General features: G+C 43.3%; 1 protein-coding gene across 9 annotated transcripts in view; it reads left to right on the forward strand.

Moving 5' to 3' along the window:
• TANC1 (tetratricopeptide repeat, ankyrin repeat and coiled-coil containing 1) overlaps window positions 1-23,408 on the forward strand; it is a 251,326-nt gene that overhangs the window by 193,881 nt on the left and 34,037 nt on the right. For all 9 annotated transcript variants that reach the window (XM_056533507.1, XM_056533509.1, XM_056533506.1 and 6 more), the window contains one exon: window positions 7,051-7,129. In XM_056533507.1, coding sequence (XP_056389482.1) covers window positions 7,051-7,129 — 79 coding nt within the window. The remainder of the gene's footprint in view (window positions 1-7,050; window positions 7,130-23,408) is intronic.

Here is a 23,408-nt window from a genome sequence, read left to right on the forward strand (position 1 = left end):
AGCGCCATCTGTTTTATTCCAGCACAGCTGCATCCATGAGTTTTATTACTCTGATTTGGTCATGTGATCACCAGTCTGACTCTCCAAACCTTCCAGTGCCTAATGGTTACAACAGGGTGTCAGGCTCTGACTTCCTGAGGACTAGAGGATGACATCATCCCCGAATAGCTCCCAGGCCTCTCTACTATCTCTATGGGATCAGGATGTGTAGTAGTTGTACACCTCCCCTCCCAGCTCTGTCGATATACTGCTGCTGTCTCTATGAGATCAGGATATATAGTAGATATACACCTTCCCTCTAGCTCTTTCTATATACTGCTGCTATCTCTATGGGATCAGGATATATAGTAGTTATACACATCTTCTCCAGCTCTATCTGTATACTGCTGCTGCTATCTCTATGGGATCAAGTAGGGCTGGGCGGTATATATATCGGTTCATACCGAATACCGAATTTTTTGGGCTGCACGATATGAATTTTCCCCCATACCGCAATACCGGTTTGGCCCCTCCCCCTCGGGAATGTATTATCAGCCCAGCGCAGTGATGTCCCCACATCGGGGAACTAATCCTATGTGACCCGCCAGCACTGTTCTGCCCCCCCCCCACTTAATGATCAGCCCAGCGGGGTACTACTTACAGATGTCACCTTCAAGCACTGCCCTCCTCCTCTTTGTTGGGGGCTGCCCGGCGCTGGAACTCTATACTGTACGCCAGTGGTCTGCAACCTGCAGACCTCCAGATGTTGCAAAACTACAACTCCCAGCATGTCCGGACAGCCGTTGGCTGTCCGGGCATGCTGGGAGTTGTAGTTTTGCAACAACTGGAGGTCCGCAGGTTTGAGACCACTGCTGTACGCTGTATCCCTATGCCCGGGCTGCAAAAGATAAAGAAAATAAACTGTAACTTACCTACGTCGGCCACACGATGGGGACGGGAATGTCGGAGAGCCGTCAGCCTATCACCGGCCGCAGCGATGTCCCGCCCCGGCCTGTGATAGGCTGAGCCCACTGTCATGTAAGGAGCTCTGGTCGGCTTCTGTATCTTATTTTCTTATTCTTATTTTCTGTATCATTTGCAGCCCGGGCATAGGGATACAGCGTACAGCAGTGGTCTCAAACCTGCGGACCTCCAGCTGTTGCAAAACTACAACTCCCAGCATGCCCGGACAGCCATTGACTGTCCGGGCATGCTGGGAGTTGTAGTTTTGCAACAACTGGAGGTCCGCAGGTTGGAGACCACTGGTGTACAGTGAGTTCCATCGCCGGCCGCTCCCAACAAAGAGGAGGAGGGCAGTGCTTGAAGGTGACATGTGAGTAGTTCCCTGCTGGGCTGATCATTAATTGGGGGGAGCAGAACAGTGCTGGCGGGTCACATGATTTGGGGGGGAAGCCAAACACCGCGTGCGGGTCACATGATTGGGGGGGGCAGAACAGCGCTGGCGGGTCACATGATTTGGGGGGAAAATACTGTTATATACCGTGGAACCGCCGTAAGTTAAAAAAATACCGTGATACACATATTTGGTCATACCGCCCAGCCCTAGGATCAAGATATCTATTAATTTTACACCTCTCCTCCAGCTCTATTCGTATTCTGCTGCTATCTCTGAGATTAGTATATTTTGTAGTTTTACATCTCCCCTCCATTTCTATCGGTATACTGCTGCTATCTCTGTAGGATCCGAATAAATAGTAGTTATACACCTCCCCTCCAGTTCTGTCTGTATACTGCTGCTATCTCTATGTGATCCCAATAAATAGTAGTCATATATCTCTCCTTCAGCTCTATCTGTATACTACTGCATCTGTCTCTGTGGGATCAGGATATAAAGTAGCTATATTCCTCCCCTCCAGCTTTATCTGTATACTGCTGCTATCTTTATGGTAGTTATACACTTCCCTTGAGGCTGAGTTCTGAAATAGCGGTTTGTGCCGCTTTTTTCTGTTTTTGTTGTGTGCCCACATAAGAGTTGTATGTGATTAGGATAAAGGGTCTTTTGTTCCAGAAACAGCGCCACCCTTGTTTAAAGGCTTTGTCTAGTATTGCAGCTATTGATAATTCTCTGGATTGGGGCAGAGCTGCAATACCAGACACTTTTGTTAAACTCTCATCTACTTTTCTGCTATAAAATATCCTTGAATAATATGGGAAGCAACAAATGTAAAAGTCCAGTACATTGTAGTGCTGGAGAAGACCTGTAGCAGATAAAACTTTCAGTCGTCCAGGTCCCAGAATGCTGGACTCTGAACTATTTTTATATTTGCTCTTTTATTATACAGCCCTTACATTTCTCGGGAATCTTTTCCCTCTGTCTTCTGACCTTGATATGGCGTCTTTAATTATAACAATATAATGATTATAATGGCGGTGGCTGCTGTGTATTATAGGCTTCAGGAGGACACGCCTGGGTTTTTGTTTGAAGATCTCTTGAGATTGTGTAAGGCTCGAGAGATTAAAGAGACACGTTCATAGCCAATTACCATAGCCGAGAATAGGATTGGTTGAGATAAAGAAGGATAAGGAAAAGGGATTGGCAATAAAACATGAAGAAAGGGAAATACGTGGAAATGAATTGCTATAAAACTTTAGTGCAGTGTTTCTCAAACAGGGTGCCTCCAGCTGTTGCAAACCTACAACTCCCAGCATGCCCGGACATTATCTTTGATTGAGAGAACATTATCTGTGATGGGGGAGAGAACATTATCTGTGATGGGGGAGAGAACATTATCTGTGATGGAGGAGAACATTATCTGTGATGGGGGAGAGAACATTATCTGTGATGGGGGAGAGAACATTATCTGTGATGGGGTAGAATATTATCTGTGATGGGGAGAACATTATCTGTGATGGGGAGAGAACATTATCTGTGATGGGGAGGAGAACATTATCTGTGATGGGGGAGGAGAACATTATCTGTGATGGGGGAGAGAACATTATGTGTGATGGGGGAGAGAACATTATCTGTGATGGGGGAGAGAACATTATCTGTGATGGGGGGAGAGAACATTATCTGTGATGGGGGAGAGAACATTATCTGTGATGGGGAGAGAACATTATCTGTGATGGGGGAGAGAACATTATCTGTGATGGGGGAGAGAACATTATCTGTGATGGGGGAGAGAACATTATCTGTGATGGGGGAGAGAATATTATCTGTGATGGGGGAGAGAACATTATCTGTGATGGGGGAGGAGAACATTATCTGTGATGGGGGGAGAGAACATTATCTGTGATGGGGGGAGAGAACATTATCTGTGATGGGGGGAGAGAACATTATCTGTCATGGGGGGAGAGAACATTATCTGTGATGGGGGGAGAGAACATTATCTGTGATGGGGGGAGAGAACATTATCTGTGATGGGGGGAGAGAACATTATCTGTGATGGGGGGAGAGAACATTAGCTGTGATGGGGGAGAGAACATTATCTGTGATGGGGGAGAGAACATTATCTGTGATGGGGAAGAGAACACTATCTGTAATGGGGAGAACATTATCTGTGATGGGGAAGAGAACACTATCTGTAATGGGGAGAACATTATCTGTGATGGGGAAGAGAACATTATCTGTAATGGGGAGAACATTATCTGTGATGGGGAGGAGAATATTATCTGTGATGGGGGAGAGAATATCATCTGTGATGGGGAGGAGAACATTATCTGTGATGGGGAGGAGAACATTATCTGTGATGGGGAGAACATTATCTGTGATGGGGGAGAGAACATTATCTGTGATGGGGGAGGAGAACATTATCTGTGATGGGGGAGAGAACATTAGCTGTGATGGGGAGAACATTAGCTGTGATCGGGAGGAGAACACTATCTGTAATGGGGAGAACATTATCTGTGATGGGGAGAGAACATTATCTGTGATGGGGGAGAACATTATCTGTGATGGGGGAGAGAACATTATCTGTGATGGGGAGGAGAATATCATCTGTGATGAGAGAGAACATTATCTGTGATGGGGGAGAGAACATTATCTGTGATGGGGGAGAGAACATTATCTGTGACGGGGGAGAGAACATTATCTGTGATGGGGGGAGAGAACATTAGCTGTGATGGGGGAGAGAACATTATCTGTGATGGGGGAGAGAACATTATCTGTGATGGGGGAGAGAACATTAGCTGTGATGGGGGAGAGAACATTATCTGTGATGGGGGAGAGAACATTATCTGTGATGGGGGAGAGAACATTATCTGTGAAGGGGAGGAGAACATTATCTGTGATGGGGGGAGAGAACATTATCTGTGATGGGGGAGAGAACATTATCTGTGATGGGGGAGAGAACATTATCTGTGATGGGGGAGAGAATATTATCTGTGATGGGGGAGAGAACATTATCTGTGATGGGGGGAGAGAACATTATCTGTGATGGGGGAGAGAATATTATCTGTGATGGGGGAGAGAATATTATCTGTGATGGGGGAGAGAACATTATCTGTGATGGGGGGAGAGAACATTATCTGTGATGGGGGAGAGAATATTATCTGTGATGGGGGAGAGAACATTATCTGTGATGGGGGAGGAGAACATTATCTGTGATGGGGGAGAGAATATTATCTGTGATGGGGGAGAGAACATTATCTGTGGGGAGGAGAACATTATCTGTGATGGGGGAGAGAACATTATCTGTGATGGGGGAGAGAACATTATCTGTGATGGGGTTAGAGAACATTATCTGTGATGGAGGAGAACATGATCTGTAATAGGTCAGATAAGGTAACAGGAACTATCTGACTGGTTAATTTTAAGGTATATAAGACTTAAATGGTGGAGTCAAGGGCAATTGGCTGTCCGGGCATGCTGGGAGTTGTAGTTTTGCAACATGACGGACAGCGCATAACCCAAGAGGCTTCTAACATTAGACACGTTTGCTGATCCTGCTTACAGTCTGATGTGTGGGAGTGTCAGACCCAGTTACCCTGCCCTTGTAGAACTCCAGTCCTGCAGCGCCACTCTTGCACTTGGACTGTGTCTGGTATTGCAGCTCATAAGCCAATAAGGCGAATGCTTCTCTGAATGCAATTTTTTGGGGTAAAAAAAAAGCATCTAACACAAACCCTTCTATACAGTAGCTGCTTCCCAGAATCTTGAAGCAATGTATCAATTCAAGATCACCCAGAAGTGTATCCATCTGAACCTGCATGAACACAACTGTTCAGCCACAATGTGTCTATGGAAACAATTTAGAAAACTATGCAACCTTAATGTTTTTCATTCTTAGCACCTATAAATAGAGGCCGCATCCAACTATTTTAGTTACAGTCTAGTACTAATGGCTGAAAGGTGTTCTAAGAAATATTTTCCATATGGAATGTGACTCAAATGGGTCAAATGGCTTGACTGGTCACCCCTACTATGCTTTTGTGCTTAGAATGGACGGGCAACTTAACAACAACTTTGCCCTAGTATTTTGGTGTGAGAAAGTTGCACAGTGTTGTGCATGCTGTATGTGCAAAAAAAGTTAGGAGATTACACAGGAAGGAGCAGGGCAGGGACGTTTCCAACAGATCATTATCGGGCGGGGCTTGTGGGGGAGCAGGCGTGTCTTCACGTAAAGGGGTTTGCCAATTCAAGAACATCTGTGTCTGTAGGACACACAGACTATTAAAGCTAGTGGGCGCCTGGAGATCCGGGCCCCTCTTGTAGCGCATAGATGCAGTTGTGCTGGAATAAAACACATGACGCTGTATGAGTGTGCATGATATGGGCAAAAATAAAAACCTGGGGTGCTTCTCATAGCATATGTAAATATACATTTAGTTCCTCATAAAAGTACCCATCAGCTCACCCACTTAGCCTCCAATGTGACTTGGACAGGACCGGTCCTTCATCCCACAGAATGTACACCAAAGAAAGGAGATGTCCAGCGCAAAGGGGTACTCCAGTGAAAATTTTTTTTTTCATATTAACTGGCTCCAGAAAGTTAAACAAAAACAATCTTAATCCTACCAGTACTTATCAGCTACTTAAGTCGAGTTGTTCTTTTCTGTCTGACAACAGTGCTCTCTTCTGACACCTCTGTCCATGTCAGGAACTGTCCTGAGCAGGATAGGTTTGCTATGGGTATTTGCTCCTACTCTGGACAGTTCCTGAGACAGACAGAGGTGTCAGCAGAGAGCACTGTGGTCAGACAGAAAAGAACAACACAACTTCGGCAGCTGACAACTACTGGTAAGATTAAGATTTTTTTATAGAAGTAATTTACAAATTTAACTTTCTGTAGCCAGAAAGAAAAATAGCTCTTTTAAAGGGGTACTCCCGTGGAAAACTTTTTTTTTTTTAAATCAGCTGGGGACAGAAAGTTAAATAGATTTGTAAATTACTTCTATTAAAAAATCTTAATCTTTCCAGTACTTTTAAGGGGCTGTATACTACAGAGTAAATGCTTTTATTTTTGGATTTCTCGTCTGTCGCGACCACAGTGCTCTCTGCTGACCTCTGCTGTCCATTTTAGGAACTGTCCAGAGCAGCTTATGTTTGCTATGGCGATTTTCTCTTGCTCTGGACAGTTCCTAAAATGGACAGCAGAGGTCAGCAGAGAACACTGTGGTTGTCACAGAAGAGAAATTCTAAACTGAAAAGCATTTCCTCTGTAGTATACAGCAGCTGATAAGTAATGGAACGATAAAGATTTTTTTTAATGGAAGTAATTTACAAATCTGTTTAACTTTCTGGCACCAGTTGATTTAAAAAAAAAAAAAAAAAAAAAGTTTTCCACTGAAGTACCCCTTTAACAATCAAGCAAACGTGAATGGTGCACAGGTACCATGCTTGCTTGATATTTAAATAAAGACGCATTGCATCGAGATTGCGCTGGACATCTCATACATATGGCAGGAAATATATTGTAGTGCAAATTTGTTTAATAAATAAAGCTTAATAAAGTTCCCTTCAAAATACAAAAATATATGAACTTTCTCTTGAATTCTGCAAATGCATTTATATTCAGTGTCACTTAGTTTTCATTGCTCTGTAATAAAATGATAAGAATCAGGATGCCTGGATATAAACATTTCATTTATTTTTGTGTTTATTCTTTTTAGGTGGTGAAATGCCTTTTCAGCCATGATAAAGATTACCCAATAGACATCAATGAGAACGATACCCTGTGGGGAGAGACAGGTAATAGCATTATATAGCCAGGCTTACATACTTGGGTGTGTCGCTGTGTTACAGATGGAATTAATGTCAATTAGTTTATGGTTCTGTGTTCTTTGGAAACTGGTGAAAATATAAAGGGCCACTGTCTTTTATAAGCATAGGTAGCCATGGTCCAGTCCAATGATTTTCTTATATGTTCATCTTTATGCCTTTTAATGACCTGTGGCCAATGAGATGGCTAAGGTAAAGCAGCAGGAGATGAGTGTGTTAAAGGGGTACTCCGGTGGAAAACATTTTTTTAGGTCAATTGGTGCCAGAAAGTTAAACAGATTTGTAAATTACTTCTATTTAAAAATCTTAATCCTTCCAGTACTTATTAGCTGCTGACTACTACAGAGGAAATGTTTTTTTTTTTTTTTTTTGGAACACAGTGCTCTCTGCTGACATCTCTGTCCATTTTAAGAACTGTCCAGAGTAGGAGAAAATCCCCATAGCAAACACATTGCTATGTTGCAACATAGTTCTTTGTTTTTTTTTTTCCTTTCTGTCTGACCACAGTGCACTTTGCTGACACCTCTGTCTATTTTAGGAATTGTGCAGAGCAGGAGAGGTTTGCTATGGGGTTTTGCTTCTGCTCCGGACAGTTCCTAAAATGGACAGAGGTGTCAGCAGAGAGCACTGTGGTCAGACAGAAAGGAAATTCAAAAAGAAAAGAACTTCCTGTGGATCATAACAGCAGCTGATAAGTACTGGAAGGATTAAGATTTTTAAATAGAAGTAATTTACAAATGTGTTTCAATTTCTGGCCCCAGTTGATTTAAACAAAAAGGTTTTCCAGTGGAGTACCCCTTTTAAAAGAATTCTTTTTAATGATAGTAATGCTTTAGACATGTTGCCCAGACATGTCAAATGTTTTCATCACACCGGGTCTCATTCCTGGGATCACTATTTATATGTCAGGGAAGTTTGCGGCAGCTCACGGCTTACCCCCGCTGTCAATCAAATCCGACCTTATCGCTAAAAGTCTATGCCCCAGCAGTCAGACCTCCTGCAATCAGACACTTATCCCCTATCTTGTGAATAGGACATAAGTGTCTCATAAGTTCAGTTTCCAGGAGTACCCCTTTAAATCATATATACATTAAAAGGGTACTCCGCTACACACATATTATCCCCTATCCAAAGGGTGGCGGGACCCCCTCGATCTCCAGGCTGGCAGCTGTGGCTTTCAGAATACGGAAGTAGGGCTGGGCGGTATACTGGTTCATACTGAACACCGAAATTTTTGTGCTGCACGATATGAATTTTAACCCATACCGCAATACCCCCTCCCCCTCGGGAATTAATGTATTATCAGCCCAGCGCTGCGCTGTCCCCACATCGGGGAACTAATCCTATGTGACCCGCGAGCACTCTTCTGCCCCCCCAATTAATTATTAGCCCAGCCCAGTGCTGTCCCCATCAGGGTACTACTCACATGTCACCCGCATGTGCTGCCCTCCTCGTCCTCTTTGTTGCGGCCGCCGGGCGCTGACACTCTATACCAGTAGTCTCCAACCTGCAGACCTCCAGATGTTGCAAAGCTACAACTCCCAGCATGCCCGGACAGCCAACGGCTGTCCGGGCATGCTGGGAGTTGTAGTTTTGCAACATCTGGAGGTCCACAGGTTGGAGACCACTGCTCTATACTGTGCGCTATCCCTAGGCCCGGGCTGCAAAAAATAAGCAAAATAAACTTTAACTCACCTCCCGTTGGTCCGGTACCGGCCTCACTTGTTTCCTGGGGACGGGGACGTCGGACAGCTGTCAGCCTATCACCGGCCGCAGCGATGTTCTGCCTCAGCCGATGATAGGCTGACCCCACTGTCATGTAAGAAGCCGGCTTCTTACATGACAGTGGGCTCAGCCGATCACCGGCCGAGGCGGAACATCGCTGCGGCCGGTGATAGGCTGACAGCTCTCCGATGTTCCCGTCCCCAGCGTAAGGCTGACGTAGGTGCGTTAAAGTTTATTTTGTTTACCTTTTGCAGCCCGGACATAGGGATACAGCCACAGTATAGAGTGCCAGCGCCGGCGGCCCGCGACAAACAGGACGAGGAGGGCAGCGCATGCGGGTGATATGTGAGTATTTACCCCGATGGGGACAGTGCTGGGCTGATAATTAATATATGGGGGGGGGGGGGGCGCTAGGAAATACCGTTATATACCGTGGAACCGCCAAAAGTTTTAAAAATACCGCGATACACACATTTGGTCATACCGCCCAGCCCTGGGTTCGTAACGTCACGCCACACCCCCTCTATTCAGGGGGCATGACAGCAAGTTCAAAGCTGTCACGCCTTCTTCCATAGACTTGAATGGAGGGGGTGTGGCCACCTCCATCGCCAGTCTTTGAGCACTGAGCGGAGATCGCTCCGTGACCCGATTGACAGGGGTGCCTTGCTGTAGATGTGTGCAGCGGAGTACCCCTTTAATCCTGTTCAGTAAATTTCCTTTAAAATATTCCTTATAAATCAGGAAACTGCTGCTGGTTAGATCAATGGGGACCGATGGAATCACATTGGGAAAAAATTGTCTGCCCGGCTGAGTGATGTCACTAAGTGATTAATGCGCATGCCAACCAGGACCGGCGCCACCTACAGAGCGGCTTCCTGTGCCATGTCTATCTGGAGCAGGTGCACTTTAAGCCGCTGTTTTGTTCTCCACATCCACACGTTTCTTCCATCAAACAAGCTGAAACAAAGGAAATATGTTCTGTGATCCAGGTCATCCTTTGACTTTCTCTTAATATTCAGTGCTAGCAAAACATTGCTGTTCCCATGCCACACCTTGATCAGGAGCCCTGTGCTTATTGAGTGGCCATAACACAAGCTGATACCTCTGTTGGAACAAGACAGGACTAAACATTTAAACTGCTGTCTACACCCTGTAAAGTGCATTTATTGTGCTGCTTTCCCTTTATGTTTTTATGTAAGGGATGCAAAAAAAAATATAGGTGACGCCACTTAAAATAGTATTACTGGGAGCAAATAATTTCCCTTATCGCACTAGTCATAGTGGTGTATAAAATGCAGGAGAGTGCAGATTTGTCAGGAATCTTGTCTGCCAGCACAAGGATTGGTCAGGACTTGGTCGTCTTCTGAAACTGACCAGTCCTGACAAATCAGATTGATATTTTCTTGTTCATCCACAATGATGCACATGCCCCCAGCAAATCGCAGCTATGACAGGTTATAAAAATTAAAGGTTTTGGACACATTGACATAGAATTCTTAATTGCATTGTATGTACTTCATGATAAAACATGTTTTGCTATTGATCTCACTTCAACATCCTATATTGTTTGTCTTCTGCAGCTTGTATGTATTACAATGCAATGCAAGCTGCATGATTCCATTCTATGCTACATTTATGAGACTGCAGCCCCTCTTGTGAATGCTCAACTAAGCTCAGATTTGATTTGATTATAAGTTGATTAGATTTGATCAGATTTGATCTTAGATGAGGGCCTAGGAGAAGAGAGAAATAGAAAGGAATTAAGCAGCATGTCCTGCATTGTAATACATACAAGCTGCAGAATACAAATGTGAAATGAAAACCAATTGCATGTACATACAGTGCACTTAAGATGTATGCAAATGTGTGCAATATACCATAATATACTAATATATGATTATACTCTAATATACCACAATATAATATATGATTATACTCTAATATACCACGAGTGTCCCCTACCCCGGCAGGGGTGTCCTTTTATGGATCTGATCACTACAGCTGTGTTGGGTATGTGCCATAAATCTATATCTACCATTCAAATAATGTTTAAAGATTATTATTTTGTGTAATAATTGATTTTATGAACTTATCACTAATACGGTATTGCCATAAAATCTTTGCTGTTCTTCACCTGTAAACACTGTTCTCCTATGGCTCTGGGGACCGTTTTTTTCAATATCAAAGCTTGTCTGTTGGTCACATGACCTCACCATGTGACTGCATCATCCGGTACATTTTGTATATCCTCATGTCAGTACATTTTGTATATAAGAAAGAAGTGGGGCAATTGCCCATATCCTTCATTTTCCAATTCTTGAATTCTAATTGGTTGCGGTGGCCAAAGCCATGTGATTTATTACTGCTAATTTCTGTAATTCTCTGATTGTTCTAAATCAGATCAAAATTTTTTTTTTTTTTTTGTAGATTTTTCCTTCCTGTTTCTTTTTTCCCAATCTTAAGTTCTTCCTCATGACGTTTACTTCCTGTACAGCTGAAACAACTTTTGGTGTAATGAAGCTGCTATGGTTGACCTCCGCTTAGTGGTTATTGCCGGCCAAATATCATGATGATGCTTTATTAGTATGAGCACCATTTCCTATTTAAGGACTTAAGTGCAGCAAGTAATACAGCGTCACCAGGCACAGGAAGAAAAAACTATGAGGGAGATTTATCAAAACCTGTGCAGAGGAAGAGTGGTGCAGTTGCCCATAGCAACCAATCAGATCGCTTCTTTCATTTTCCACAGGCCTCTAAAGAGGCCTGTGGAAAATGAAAGAAGCGATCTGATTGGTTGCTATGGGCAACTGCACCACTCTTCCTCTGCACAGGTTTTGATAAATCTCCCCCTATATTATCTGGGACTTTGCCTCAATTTTAAGTATTCGGAATAAGACACAAATCAGGAAAATGGAGAAGCTGGGTGACAAGCTTATTGGAAGCCATAATAGTCACCTAACTTTCTCACAACTGGATAGAACTAAGAATTAACAAAATAGAATTTTGAAGAGAACAAGGCATAGATATATACATATGTGTGTGTTTTTAGTGCACCACTTGTACATTTTGGAGGCAGCCATTTCCTGGGACCCTGTAAACCTAGAAAGTCCTTGGGACCATTAATGTTATCAAAGTGGTATTCAGGATAAATATTTCTACTGCTCGAGGTGGGGGGGGGGAGTCATAAACCTGCACTCACCTGCCCCTGATCCCACACTGGTGATGGTTTCTGCTTTCAGCACTTCCTGTCTTCTATCCCGACACACAGGAAATGACTTCACAACCAAGTACAGACTGAGACAGATCTCCAGTGTAGCCAGTGATTGGCATTTCCTGTCGGTCAGGATGGAGAACAGGAAGCGTTGACAGCAGGTACTGGCACCATCGCAACAGCTTTCAGGGATCCGGCTGGTGATTACAGGGTTCTTTTTTTTTTTTCCTCTGCCACCCTGAGTAGCATTAGACTGGGTTCACACACAGTATTTTGGTCAGTATTTTCTTGCTGTCAACACTTCCTTTTCTCTGTCTCAGCCAGTAGAAAATGGCAATCACTGGCATTTTCGGGGCCTGCCTCAGCCTGTATAGCTTTCTAGTGAATACAGTAAAATTTCATCATTCTGGTTATAGAGGTAAAGTGCTAGATTGTTATTTATCTACAGTATCTGTCTGTCTCTCCTATCTATTTCATATCTATCTATCTATCTCTCATATCTATCTATCTAATATCTATCTATCTCCTATCTATCTATCTCCTATCTATCTCACATCTATCTTATCTCATATCTATCTCATATCTATCTCATATCTATCTCATATCTATCTATCTCATATCTATCTATCTATCTCATATCTATCTATCTATCTATCGCATATCTATCTATCTATCTATCTATATGGCTATATCATATCTATCTATCTATCTATCTCATATCTATCTATCTCATATCTATCTATCTCATATCTATCTATCTCATATCTATCTATCTATCTATCTCATATCTATCTATCTATCTATCTCATATCTATCTATCTATCTCATATCTATCTATCTATCTATCTATCTCATATCTATCTATCTATCTATCTGCTATATGTCTATCTATCTCCTATATATATATATCTATCTCCTATATATCTATCTATCTCCTATCTATCTATCTCCTATCTATCTATCTCATATCTATCTATCTCATATCTATCTATCTCATTTCTATCTCATATCTATCTATCTATCTATCTGCTATATATCTATCTATCTCCTATATATCTATCTATCTCCTATCTATCTATCTATCTATCTATCTATCTCATATCTATCTATCTCATATCTATCTATCTATCTCCTATCTATCTATCTCATATCTATCTATCTATCTATCTCATATCTATTTATCTCATATCTATCTCATATCTTTCTTTCTTCCTATCTATCTACAGTATATATCTCTCCCTCTCTCATTGAAGTTTTACAAGATTCCACATTATTCTGCACTGAAAGGTTAAACACAAGCATTAGACTATCAGACGTTTCTTATTATTACAATTCTAATTACATTCATTTTATTCCACATTTTATCAGCTGTCTCACATTTTATGGAAGCATTTAGTAATATAGAAAGTCTTAAGAAGCAGATATATTAACTTTTTACCATTAAAGTATAATCTAATTTACCATAAACCAGATTACAGAAAACATCTGTGTGCGGAATGTAAAACCGCGGAGGACGGGGTCTGTTTTAGGAGAAAACCTTGTGTAATCATTTGGGCTGACAGCGTTGCTTTACAACAAAACAAAGGCTTTCCAAATCCTTCTGACCTTTATTTATATAACCATGTACTGTACAGCCTTTCATCATTTCATCTGTAAATTGGTTACACGTGTTTCGTGTTTGGCAAATGGGACGTTACTGTCTGAATTTTTTTGTAATTTTGTTTATTTGGCTTCATTTAGTCTATAAAATTGCAGAGACTTTACCGGATTATCTAATGACAAGACAGCAAATATATTCTCTCTGGTTACTGACACTTTTACTTTTGTGCTTTTTAATTTAACACATGAAATAAATTTGAGGCATTTACATATATATCAGACATGGTTGACTGTAAACCTGGTCCAACAGCTAAAGCAAAGCAAATTCTCCAGACAATGTAACAATAAAGCTGTGGCTACACAAACGCTTGATACTGGATCTGCAGAGCATTGCACAGATGCATTTTATGCAAGTTATGGCTCAACCATGCTTCAGATGACAGCTGTCAGTTCAGTCCAAAGTAGAAAAAAAATGTGTTTTTTTTTTGGGGGGGGTTTGACCAAATAAATAACATGTGGGTGCTGCCCTAGTGTTTAAAAAGTTCCATAATTCAAAAAAGAAAGAAAAGAAAAAACACTCCAAGATGGCGCACACCAAATAATGAAAAATACTCTATTAATTACATATGATACACAATACACAGAAAACCCTCTAAAATCAATTAAAACATGCCCATGAAAGGCAAAAAAACTCCACATGGGGTGGGGACCATGGATCCCACCCCCAGGGCGCTCAAACCCCAATACTGAGCGCAAGGCTGAAATCTCCCCGCGTTGTGTCATCTTAAGACAACTTCCTCAGGAATAGTGTGTGACAAACTACTTTTGAGGAAGTCTTCTTAGGACGACGGAACATGAGAAGGTTTCCGCTGAGTGCTCCCCTACTGGGGCACTTCTTGAACGCCCCCTACTGGTCTGATGTCTACTATTTTGTAACCTCCTGCTATTGTGAGGTTGTATATCATTAGAATGAATCTGTAGTTATTTAAATGTGACTGGGTTTTACTAGGCAGGAGTTGGGTTTACATAGGACTGCATACTAAACAGCCAGTTTATTGGGGACAGTTGCACACACTGTATTGGGGTTTGAGCACCCTGGGGGTTAGTTTTTTGCCTTTCATGTGCATGATTTTATTGATTTAGGGTACGCTCACACATGCGTATTTTCTGCTGCAGGTTTTGCTACCCGTTGAAGTAGGGCTGGGCGGTATATCGGTTCATACCGAATACCGAAATTTTTGGGCTGCACGATATGAATTTTTCCCCATACCGCAATACCGGTTGGGCCCCTCCCCCTTGGGAATGAATTATCAGCCCAGTGCTGCGCGGTCCCCACATCGGGGAACTAATCCTATGTGACCCGCCAGCGCTGTTCTTTGTTGGGGGCCGCCGGCGCTGGAACTCTGTACTGTACGCCAGTGGTCTCCAACCTGCGGACCTCCAAATGTTGCAAAACTACAACTCCCAGCATGCTGGGAGTTGTAGTTTTGCAACAGCTGCAGGTTCGCAGGTTTGAGACCACTGCTGTACGCTGTATCCCTATGCCCGGGCTGCAAAAGATAAAGAAAATAAACTTTAACTTACCTACGTCGGCCTTACGCTGGGGACGGGAATGTCGGACAGCCGTCAGCCTATCACCGGCCGCAGCGATGTCCCGCCCCGGCCAGTGATAGGCTGAGCCCATTGTCATGTAAGGAGCTCTGGCCGGCTTCTTACATGACAGTGCGTTTAACCTATCACTGGCCGGGACGGGACACCGCTCCGGCCGTTGATAGGCTGACGGCTGTCCGACATTCCCGTCCCCAGCGTAAGGCCGACGTAGGTAAGTTAAAGTTTATTTTCTTTATCTTTTGCAGCCCGGGCATAGGGATACAGAGTACAGCAGTGGTCTCCAACCTGCGGACCTCCAGCTGTTGCAAAACTACAACTCCCAGCATGCCCAGACAGCCAACGGCTGTCCGGGAATGCTGGGAGTTGTAGTTTTGCAACATCTGGAGGTCCACAGGTTGGAGACCACTGGTGTACAGTATAGAGTTCCAGCGCCGGTGTGAGGTGGAAAAATTCAAACCCGTGAAAAAATCGGACCGCCCCTTTTCACCTCACACCGGCGGCCCCCAACAAAGATGAAGAGGGCAGTGCTTGCGGGTGACATATGTGAGTAGTACCCAGCTGGGCTGATAATTTATTGGGGGGGAGCAGAACGGCACTGGCGAATCACATGATTTGGGGGGGGAGAGCAGAGCAGCGTTCACGGGTAACATGATTTGGTGGGGGGGGGAGCAGAGCAGTGCTCGCAGGTCACATGATTTGGGGGGGGAGCAGAACAGTGCTGGCGGGTCACATGATTTGGGGGGGGTGGTGAAAGAAATACCGATATATACCGTGGAACCGCCATAAGTTACAAAAATACCGTGACACACACATTTGGTCATACCGCCCAGCTCTACGTTGAAGTCCATGGGCAGCAAAATGGGCAGCAAAAATATGCACGTGTGAATGCACCCTTAGAGGATTTTCCCGTGTCTTGTGTATCATATGTAATTAATAAAATATTGTATTATTTATCATTTGGTGTGCGCCATATTGGAGTGTTTTTTTTCTTTTCTTTCTTTTTTGAGCTGTCAGTTCAGGTCATCAGAAGTGCAGTCCAGGATTTTGTGAAAAAATTTGTCCGTAATATGTAAAATCGGCCTTAAAGGAGTTCTACGTAGGAAAATTAATGTTTGCAAATCAGATGGTGCCAGGAAGTTATACAGATCTCTAAATTTCTTCATCCTTCCAGTACTTATCAGCTACTGTATGTTCCAGGGGAAGTTGTGTAGTTCTTTCTATTTTGACCACTGCTCTCTGTTGCAAAACTACAACTCCTAACATGCTCGGACAGCTGCCATACCCCTCATCCTGTCCCTGGGATCAAAGCACTCGACACCCCCATAATTGTGTTTGGCTGTGGTCACTTTCACAACCCACATGGGAGATGTAGGGGTGGCCATGATGATGATTACCCAGCTTTCTTAAAAAATGTGAATGTCCAAAGGATAAATCAGCAGTGATTTATTGTTCTTTAAAGGGTACCTTTCATCAAAAAAAACTTTTGATATATTATAAATTAATGTGTACAGAATAACTTTCCAGTTGCATGTTATTAAAAAAAATGCTTCTTTCTATTTAATTTTCCACTTTGAAAAAATGACCACTAGGGGTCTCCCTACCAGTCCTAGCCGAAAGCCCTTTTTATAGATTTCAGACTCATGCTGGAGTCTTAAATCTCAGACTGCAGCCGGGACACAGACAAACTCAGCACTGCTCCCTGCCTGTCAATCAGACAGGCAGGAGCCAGCACTGTGCTCATAGCACAGCAGGGCATACTCCTGACTATGCCTTACTGCATGCCCTCATTCATTTTACTATCTGAGCTCCGATCTTTCTTCTCTGCACATGCAGTTGTAAACAGGGAGGAGAAGATTCAGAGCTGCTGGCTGCTCTGTTCACAGCCTCTATACTGGGCCACGCCCCCTTCCTCCCTCACACTAGGACAGCTGAATGAGCAGCCAAGAAAACAATAAATCAGGTAGAAAGAGTGAATGAAAAGAAACACAGAAATAGTGTCAGTGAGAGTCAGGGACAGATGGGGGGGGGGGATTAGGGAGAGTTTAGATCATGATAGGTACTCTTTAATGTAAAATGCTCATTTTTATAATAAATAAATTAAAAATAAAATGTATTTTAGCGCCATCTGTCAGTAAAATGATACTTTCATATCTGGCATCTTACACCGTGACCTTTTTATAGTGTATTCTTTTGTCTCCACTCCCAGTACTTGACGATTCCCTTTAATGCATTTAATCCCTTAATGTACATATTTAATCCAAGTAAACTAAACAGGCATTAGACATGTAGTTATTCATGTTTAGTTTACACTTTAACAAATGTTTTATCTGGATTGAAGGAGGTGGTATACCGTATGTGTTGGCGAACACTATGTGAGAGAGTCTTTTTATTATTGTAATGAGGGGATAGATTGTACGGTGCTAATCGCCAGTGTTTACATTAGACGTCTTCCAGGGCCGCCAGCACCTCGCTCGCTGATCCTTCTTAGGCTTCGGGCCTAGTCAGGATACCAGTCTGGGGCTTCTTATTACCCTCCCTTAATCCTGCTGTCAAATCTCTTCGCCTTTCTTTCTGGCGGACAAACACATACCGTTTTTTTTTCTGTCAGGTTGGTTTGTTGGAGTAAGATCAAAGATCTGTCAGATTAATGGCTTCCCCTTCCAGGTCTGTTAGTAGTCGCAGAACAGAAACCGGTGTAGATGTGTTTTTTTTTTTTTTTTTATATTTCAGCATCTGTTTTTGTTTTTATATGTGTATATATATATATATATATATATAGAGAGAGAGAGAGAGAAAGGATGAAGCAGCACGCTCAAGAAAAGATAAATATGTGGGTGCAAGCAGTCTCAGGGACCCCGGTCCTGGGTCCAAAAATTGCAGAAAAAAGGAAGCGGCTGCAGCACACCTGAGTATCACAAAATAGGAAAAGTGTTTATTCCAGCTAAAAATAGGACTTTTCTATATAAATATATATATATGTGTGTGTGTATATATATATATATATATATATATATATGTATGTGTGTGTGTGTGTGTGTGTGTGTGTATTTTTTTTAATTAAATGCCATTACCTTGTGTTGCGTTAAAAAAAAATAATAATAATAATAATTTTTTTCTAGGCAGGGAAAGGGTTAGTGGAAATACGCCTGCCAAGGGAGTATCAGATAAGAGTTAGTCCTTAGCACTAAAATAGCCGGAATTCCTGAGCATAACTTTGCCATGATACTGTTTATTTAAGAACACTGTGGGTAAGCCAGTTTCCGAATATGGTAAAATGGATTCAGGGTGGAACTCCCAGGCTGCCGACATCATCCATGGTAAACAACAGGCCACAATTATCGGGAACATTCTTCTGCTTTATTGCTGCCCGCACACACCTCCCTCCTTGTACTGCTGCTTCCTGCATCATGTACAATTTGCATTCTTTTTGATGGACTCCAGTGCACATGTCCTGGTAATGTGGGATAACTTACAGTGTAGTGTTACTTACCAGAATGTAGTGGGTAACTTCTTAAATGGCGCTTCCGCTATTACATATCGTCCTGCCCTGCAAACCTTTAATCAGGCTACATGCTGTGCTGGTTTATTAATAAAATTACACCTGAGAGGTGGAAGGAGATCAATCTTGATATCACTTCTGAGGTTATTGCTACACAAGCTTAGAGGGGAACTCCGCTGCTCAGCGTTTGGAACAAACTGTTCCGAACGCTGGAGCCGGGAGCTTGTGACATCACAGCCCCGCCCCTCACGATGTCATGCCCCGCCCCCTCAATGCAAGTCTATGGGAGGGGGCGTGATGGCAGTCACGCCCCCTCCCATATACTTGCATTGAGGGGGCGGGGTGTGACATCATCAGGGGGCTGGGCTATGATGTCACGAGCTCCCGGCTCCAGCGTTCAGAACAGTTTGTTCCAAACGCTGAGCAGTGGAGTTCCCCTTTAACAGGACCATACTGTATTTCTGCTTCTGTATTACAGATACATGTCCTGGCCCAACCACAGCGGGTTTACGTTGTCCAATCAAGACCTGCATTAGAGCTGGGGCTTACGGTCATAATACGGATACAGAAGTGCAGACATTTTATGCATGTGTAAAACTGGCCTTGAAACATTACTGTCATTTAACAAAACATGTCACAAGTAGAGATGAGCGAACTTACAGTAAATTCGATTCGTCACGAACTTCTCGGCTCGGCAGTTGATGTCTTTTCCTGCATAAATTAGTTCAGCTTTCCGGTGCTCCGGTGGGCTGGAAATGGTGGATACAGTTCTAGGAGACTCTTTCCTAGGAATGTATCCACCTTTTCCAGCCCACCAGAGCACCTGAAGGCTGAACTAATTTACGCAGGAAAAGTCATCAACTGCCGAGCCGAGAAGTTCGTGACGAATCGAATTTACTGTAAGTTCGCTCATCTCTAGTCACAAGGATATGGGAAAAATGTTGCTGCTCGGAGAACTTCTTTCCGCTTGTTCTAGCGGTCGGTGGGGATCTAAACACCCAGACCACCACCGATCCTAGAACAAGCAAGAAGAAGTTCCCAGCTGAGCACATCTCTCCTTAGCTTGCTGCTCCCCCTGTCTCCCTGCAGGAGATGGACTCCTTTAGATTTAGGGCCCTGGTAATGGGGCCAGTGATCAGTTGACATTTTTCACTGCTTGCTTTAGGGTTTAGTGCAGTGGTCTTCAACCTGCGGACCTCCAGATGTTGCAAAACTACAACTCCCAGCATGCCCGGACAGCCGTTGGCTGTCCGGGCATGCTGGGAGTTGTAGTTTTGCAACATCTGGAGGTCCGCAGGTTGAAGACCACTGGTTTAGTGGAAGGCTAACACCCAGACCCCAACCAATCAAAACTTTTGACATTTCTCTGCGACGTGTCAAAAGTTTTGTTAAATGACATTCTGGGCATATTGTTTGCATAAATAGTTTGTCGCCATATTGTTTGCGTATCTACAGGATGTGTCGGGTAGCATTTTAAACATATTTTGATGCTTCGGATAGGCTTTGGAACCTCTGCACACCCTATAGTTACCATTCTGAGTATTTTGATGCTTCGGATGGGCTTTGGAAATGAAAGGTTTATTCATAACTGCATATGTCTTGGAAGCATGGAGTGCTGCTGTTTCACTTGTCTATGCGCTCTCTCAATCCTTCCTATAGTCAGGAAGGAGCTGCTGGGACATGTGACCAGAGGCAGAGTTGCCCTGACTGGTATATAGATACAGGGCTACAGCAGTAAACTGAATCTTTGCCCCAATGTGAATGAAAGCCTAACTCTAACAAGCTTTTGTACATTGTCATATATATATGACAAAGTAAATGGTCCTGATGCAATTTTTAAAAAATTTTTTTTTACCAGGGACTCCTAACCACTTATGGTGCCACGGTCCTTAAAGGGGTACTCCGCCCCTAGCATCTAATCCCCTATCCAAAGGATAGGGCATAAGATGTTAGATCGCCACGGTCCCGCTGCTGGGGACCCCGGGGATCACGGCTGCGGCACCCCGCCATCATTACTGCACAGAGCAAGTTCGCTCTGTGCGTAATGACGGGCGATACAGGGGCCGGAGCAGCGTGACGTCATGGCTCCGCCCCTCATGACATCACAGCCCGTCCCCTTAATGCAAGTCTATGTCAGGGGGCGTGACGACTGCCACGCCCCCTCCCATAGACTTGTATTGACGGGGGCGGGCCGTGACGTCACGAGGGGCAGAGCCGTGACATAACGATGCTCCGGCCCCCGTATTGCCCGTCATTACTTGCTGAGCGATCTCGCTCTGCGCAGTAATGATAGCGGGGTGCTGCAGCGGCGATCCCCGGGGGTCCCCAGCAGCGGGACCCCGGTGATCTGACATCTTATCCCCTATCCTTTGGATAGGGGATAAGATGTCTAGGGGCAGAGTACCCCTTTAAAGGGGTACTCTACTGGAAAAAAAAAATTTTTAATCAACTGGCACCAGAAAGTTAAGCATATTTGTAAATGACTTCTATTAAAAAATCTTAATCCTTCCAGTACTTTTTAGCTGCTATTTGCTCCACAGAAAGTTATTTTCTTTTTGAATTTCCTTTCTGTCTGACCACAGTGCTCTCTGCTGACACCTCTGTCCATTTTAGGAACTTTCCAGAGCAGGAGAAAATCCCCATAGCAAACATATGCTGCTCTGGACAGTTCCTAAAATGGACAGAGGTGTCAGCAGAGAGCACTGTGGTCAGACAGAAAGGAAATTCAAAAAGAAAAGAACTTCCTGCGGAGCATGCAGCAATTGATAAGTACTGGAAGGATTAAGATTTTTTTTTATAGAAGTAATTTACAGATATATTTAACTTTCTGGCACCAGTTAATTAAAAAAATAAATGTTTTCCAGTGGAGTACCCCTTTAAGGGTTGATACCAAAGTCTATGTATGGCTGTAACTTCATCATAAAGCCTTTTTATAAAAGGAGAGTGTATGCCGGATATAACAGGGGATTAGGTATGTCAGTGAAGGTTGCTTTCAAGTTTAATCCTGTATAGGAAGGAAGAGCCGCTCTGTGGAATGGGGAAGGAGACAGGTTGCCTTTGTGAAGGTCTTTATATGCATGTGATTGGTTTACAGCCAAGTATACAGTTCTGAAAAATATTAGGTTAAAAGGAAGTAGAGACAGCTGGCAGGGATACAGGATTGTAAACTAATATAATACATATTTTTAATCTTCTATCCCTCAGCTAGTAGCTTTGTAGATACAGCTATCTGGCCCAGTACATTTGGCACCTTAGCTGATGGCAGCTGCACATATCATTGACACCAAGAATGTCATAATCTTACCCAGAGGTGTAACATGTGGCGCCCCAGTGCAAATCTATAAATGCCATCTTGTGTGACAAAGTGGCCTTGGATGCCTTAAGGCACCAGGGCTCAGGTGTGACTACTACCTCTGCACACCCTATAGTTACCCTTCTGATCCCACTGAAAGTTGGCATCTGGATCCATGCTACAGTCATGGCCGAAAATGTGGGCACCCCTGAAATTTTTCTAGAACATGAAGTATTTCTCACAGAAAAGGATTACAGTAACACATGTTTTGCTATACACAAGTTTATTCCCTTTGTGTGTATTGGAACTAAACCAAAAAAGGGAGGAAAAAAAGCTAATTGGACATAATGTCACACCAAACTCGGGCTGGACAAAATTATTGACATCCTTAACTTAAAGGGGTATTCCAGGAAAAAACTTTTTTATATATATCAACTGGCTCCAGAAAGTTAGATTACTAAAGATTTGTAATTTGCTTCTATTAAAAAATCTTAATCCTTTCAGTACTTATGAGCTTCTGAAGATAAGGTTGTTCTTTTCTGTCTAAATCCTCTCTGATGACACGTGTCTCGGGAAACGCCCAGTTTAGAAGAGGTTTGCTATGAGGATTTGCTTCTAAACTGGGCGTTTCCCGAGACACGTGTCATCAGAGAGGATTTAGACAGAAAAGAACAACCTTATCTTCAGAAGCTCATAAGTACTGAAAGGATTAAGATTTTTTAATAGAAGTACTGAAAGGATTAATATAAATTTTTTTATAAAAGTAATCTGTTTAACTTTCTGGAACCAGTTGATATATAAAAAAAATGTTTTTTCCTGGAATACCCCTTTAATATTTGGTTGCACACCCTTGGGTAAAAATTACTGAAATCAGTGGCTTCCTATAACCATCAATAAGCTTCTTACACCTCTCAGCCGGAATTTTGGACCACTCTTTCTTTGCAAACTGCTCTAGGTCTCTCTTATTGGAAGGGTGCCTTTTCCCATCAGCAAATTTGCCACTGGCGCCCTGTGGTCTTCGCAGATGAAAGCAGGTTCACACTGAGCACATGTGATGAGTCTGGAGACGCTGTGGAGAATGTTCTGCTGCCTGCAACATCCTCCAGCATGACCGGTTTGGCGGTGGGTCAGTAATAGTGTGGGGTGGCATTTCTTTGGGGGGGCCGCACAGCCCTCCATGTGCTTGCCAGAGGTAGCCTGACTGCCATTAGGTACAGAGATGGGATCCTCAGACCCCTTGTGAGACCATATGCTGGTGCGGTTGCCCCTGGGTTCCTCCTAATGCAAGACAATGCTAGACCTCATGTGGCTG

The sequence above is a fragment of the Hyla sarda genome, chromosome 8 (genome assembly GCF_029499605.1).
Source record: "Hyla sarda isolate aHylSar1 chromosome 8, aHylSar1.hap1, whole genome shotgun sequence".
Taxonomy (NCBI): domain Eukaryota; kingdom Metazoa; phylum Chordata; class Amphibia; order Anura; family Hylidae; genus Hyla; species Hyla sarda.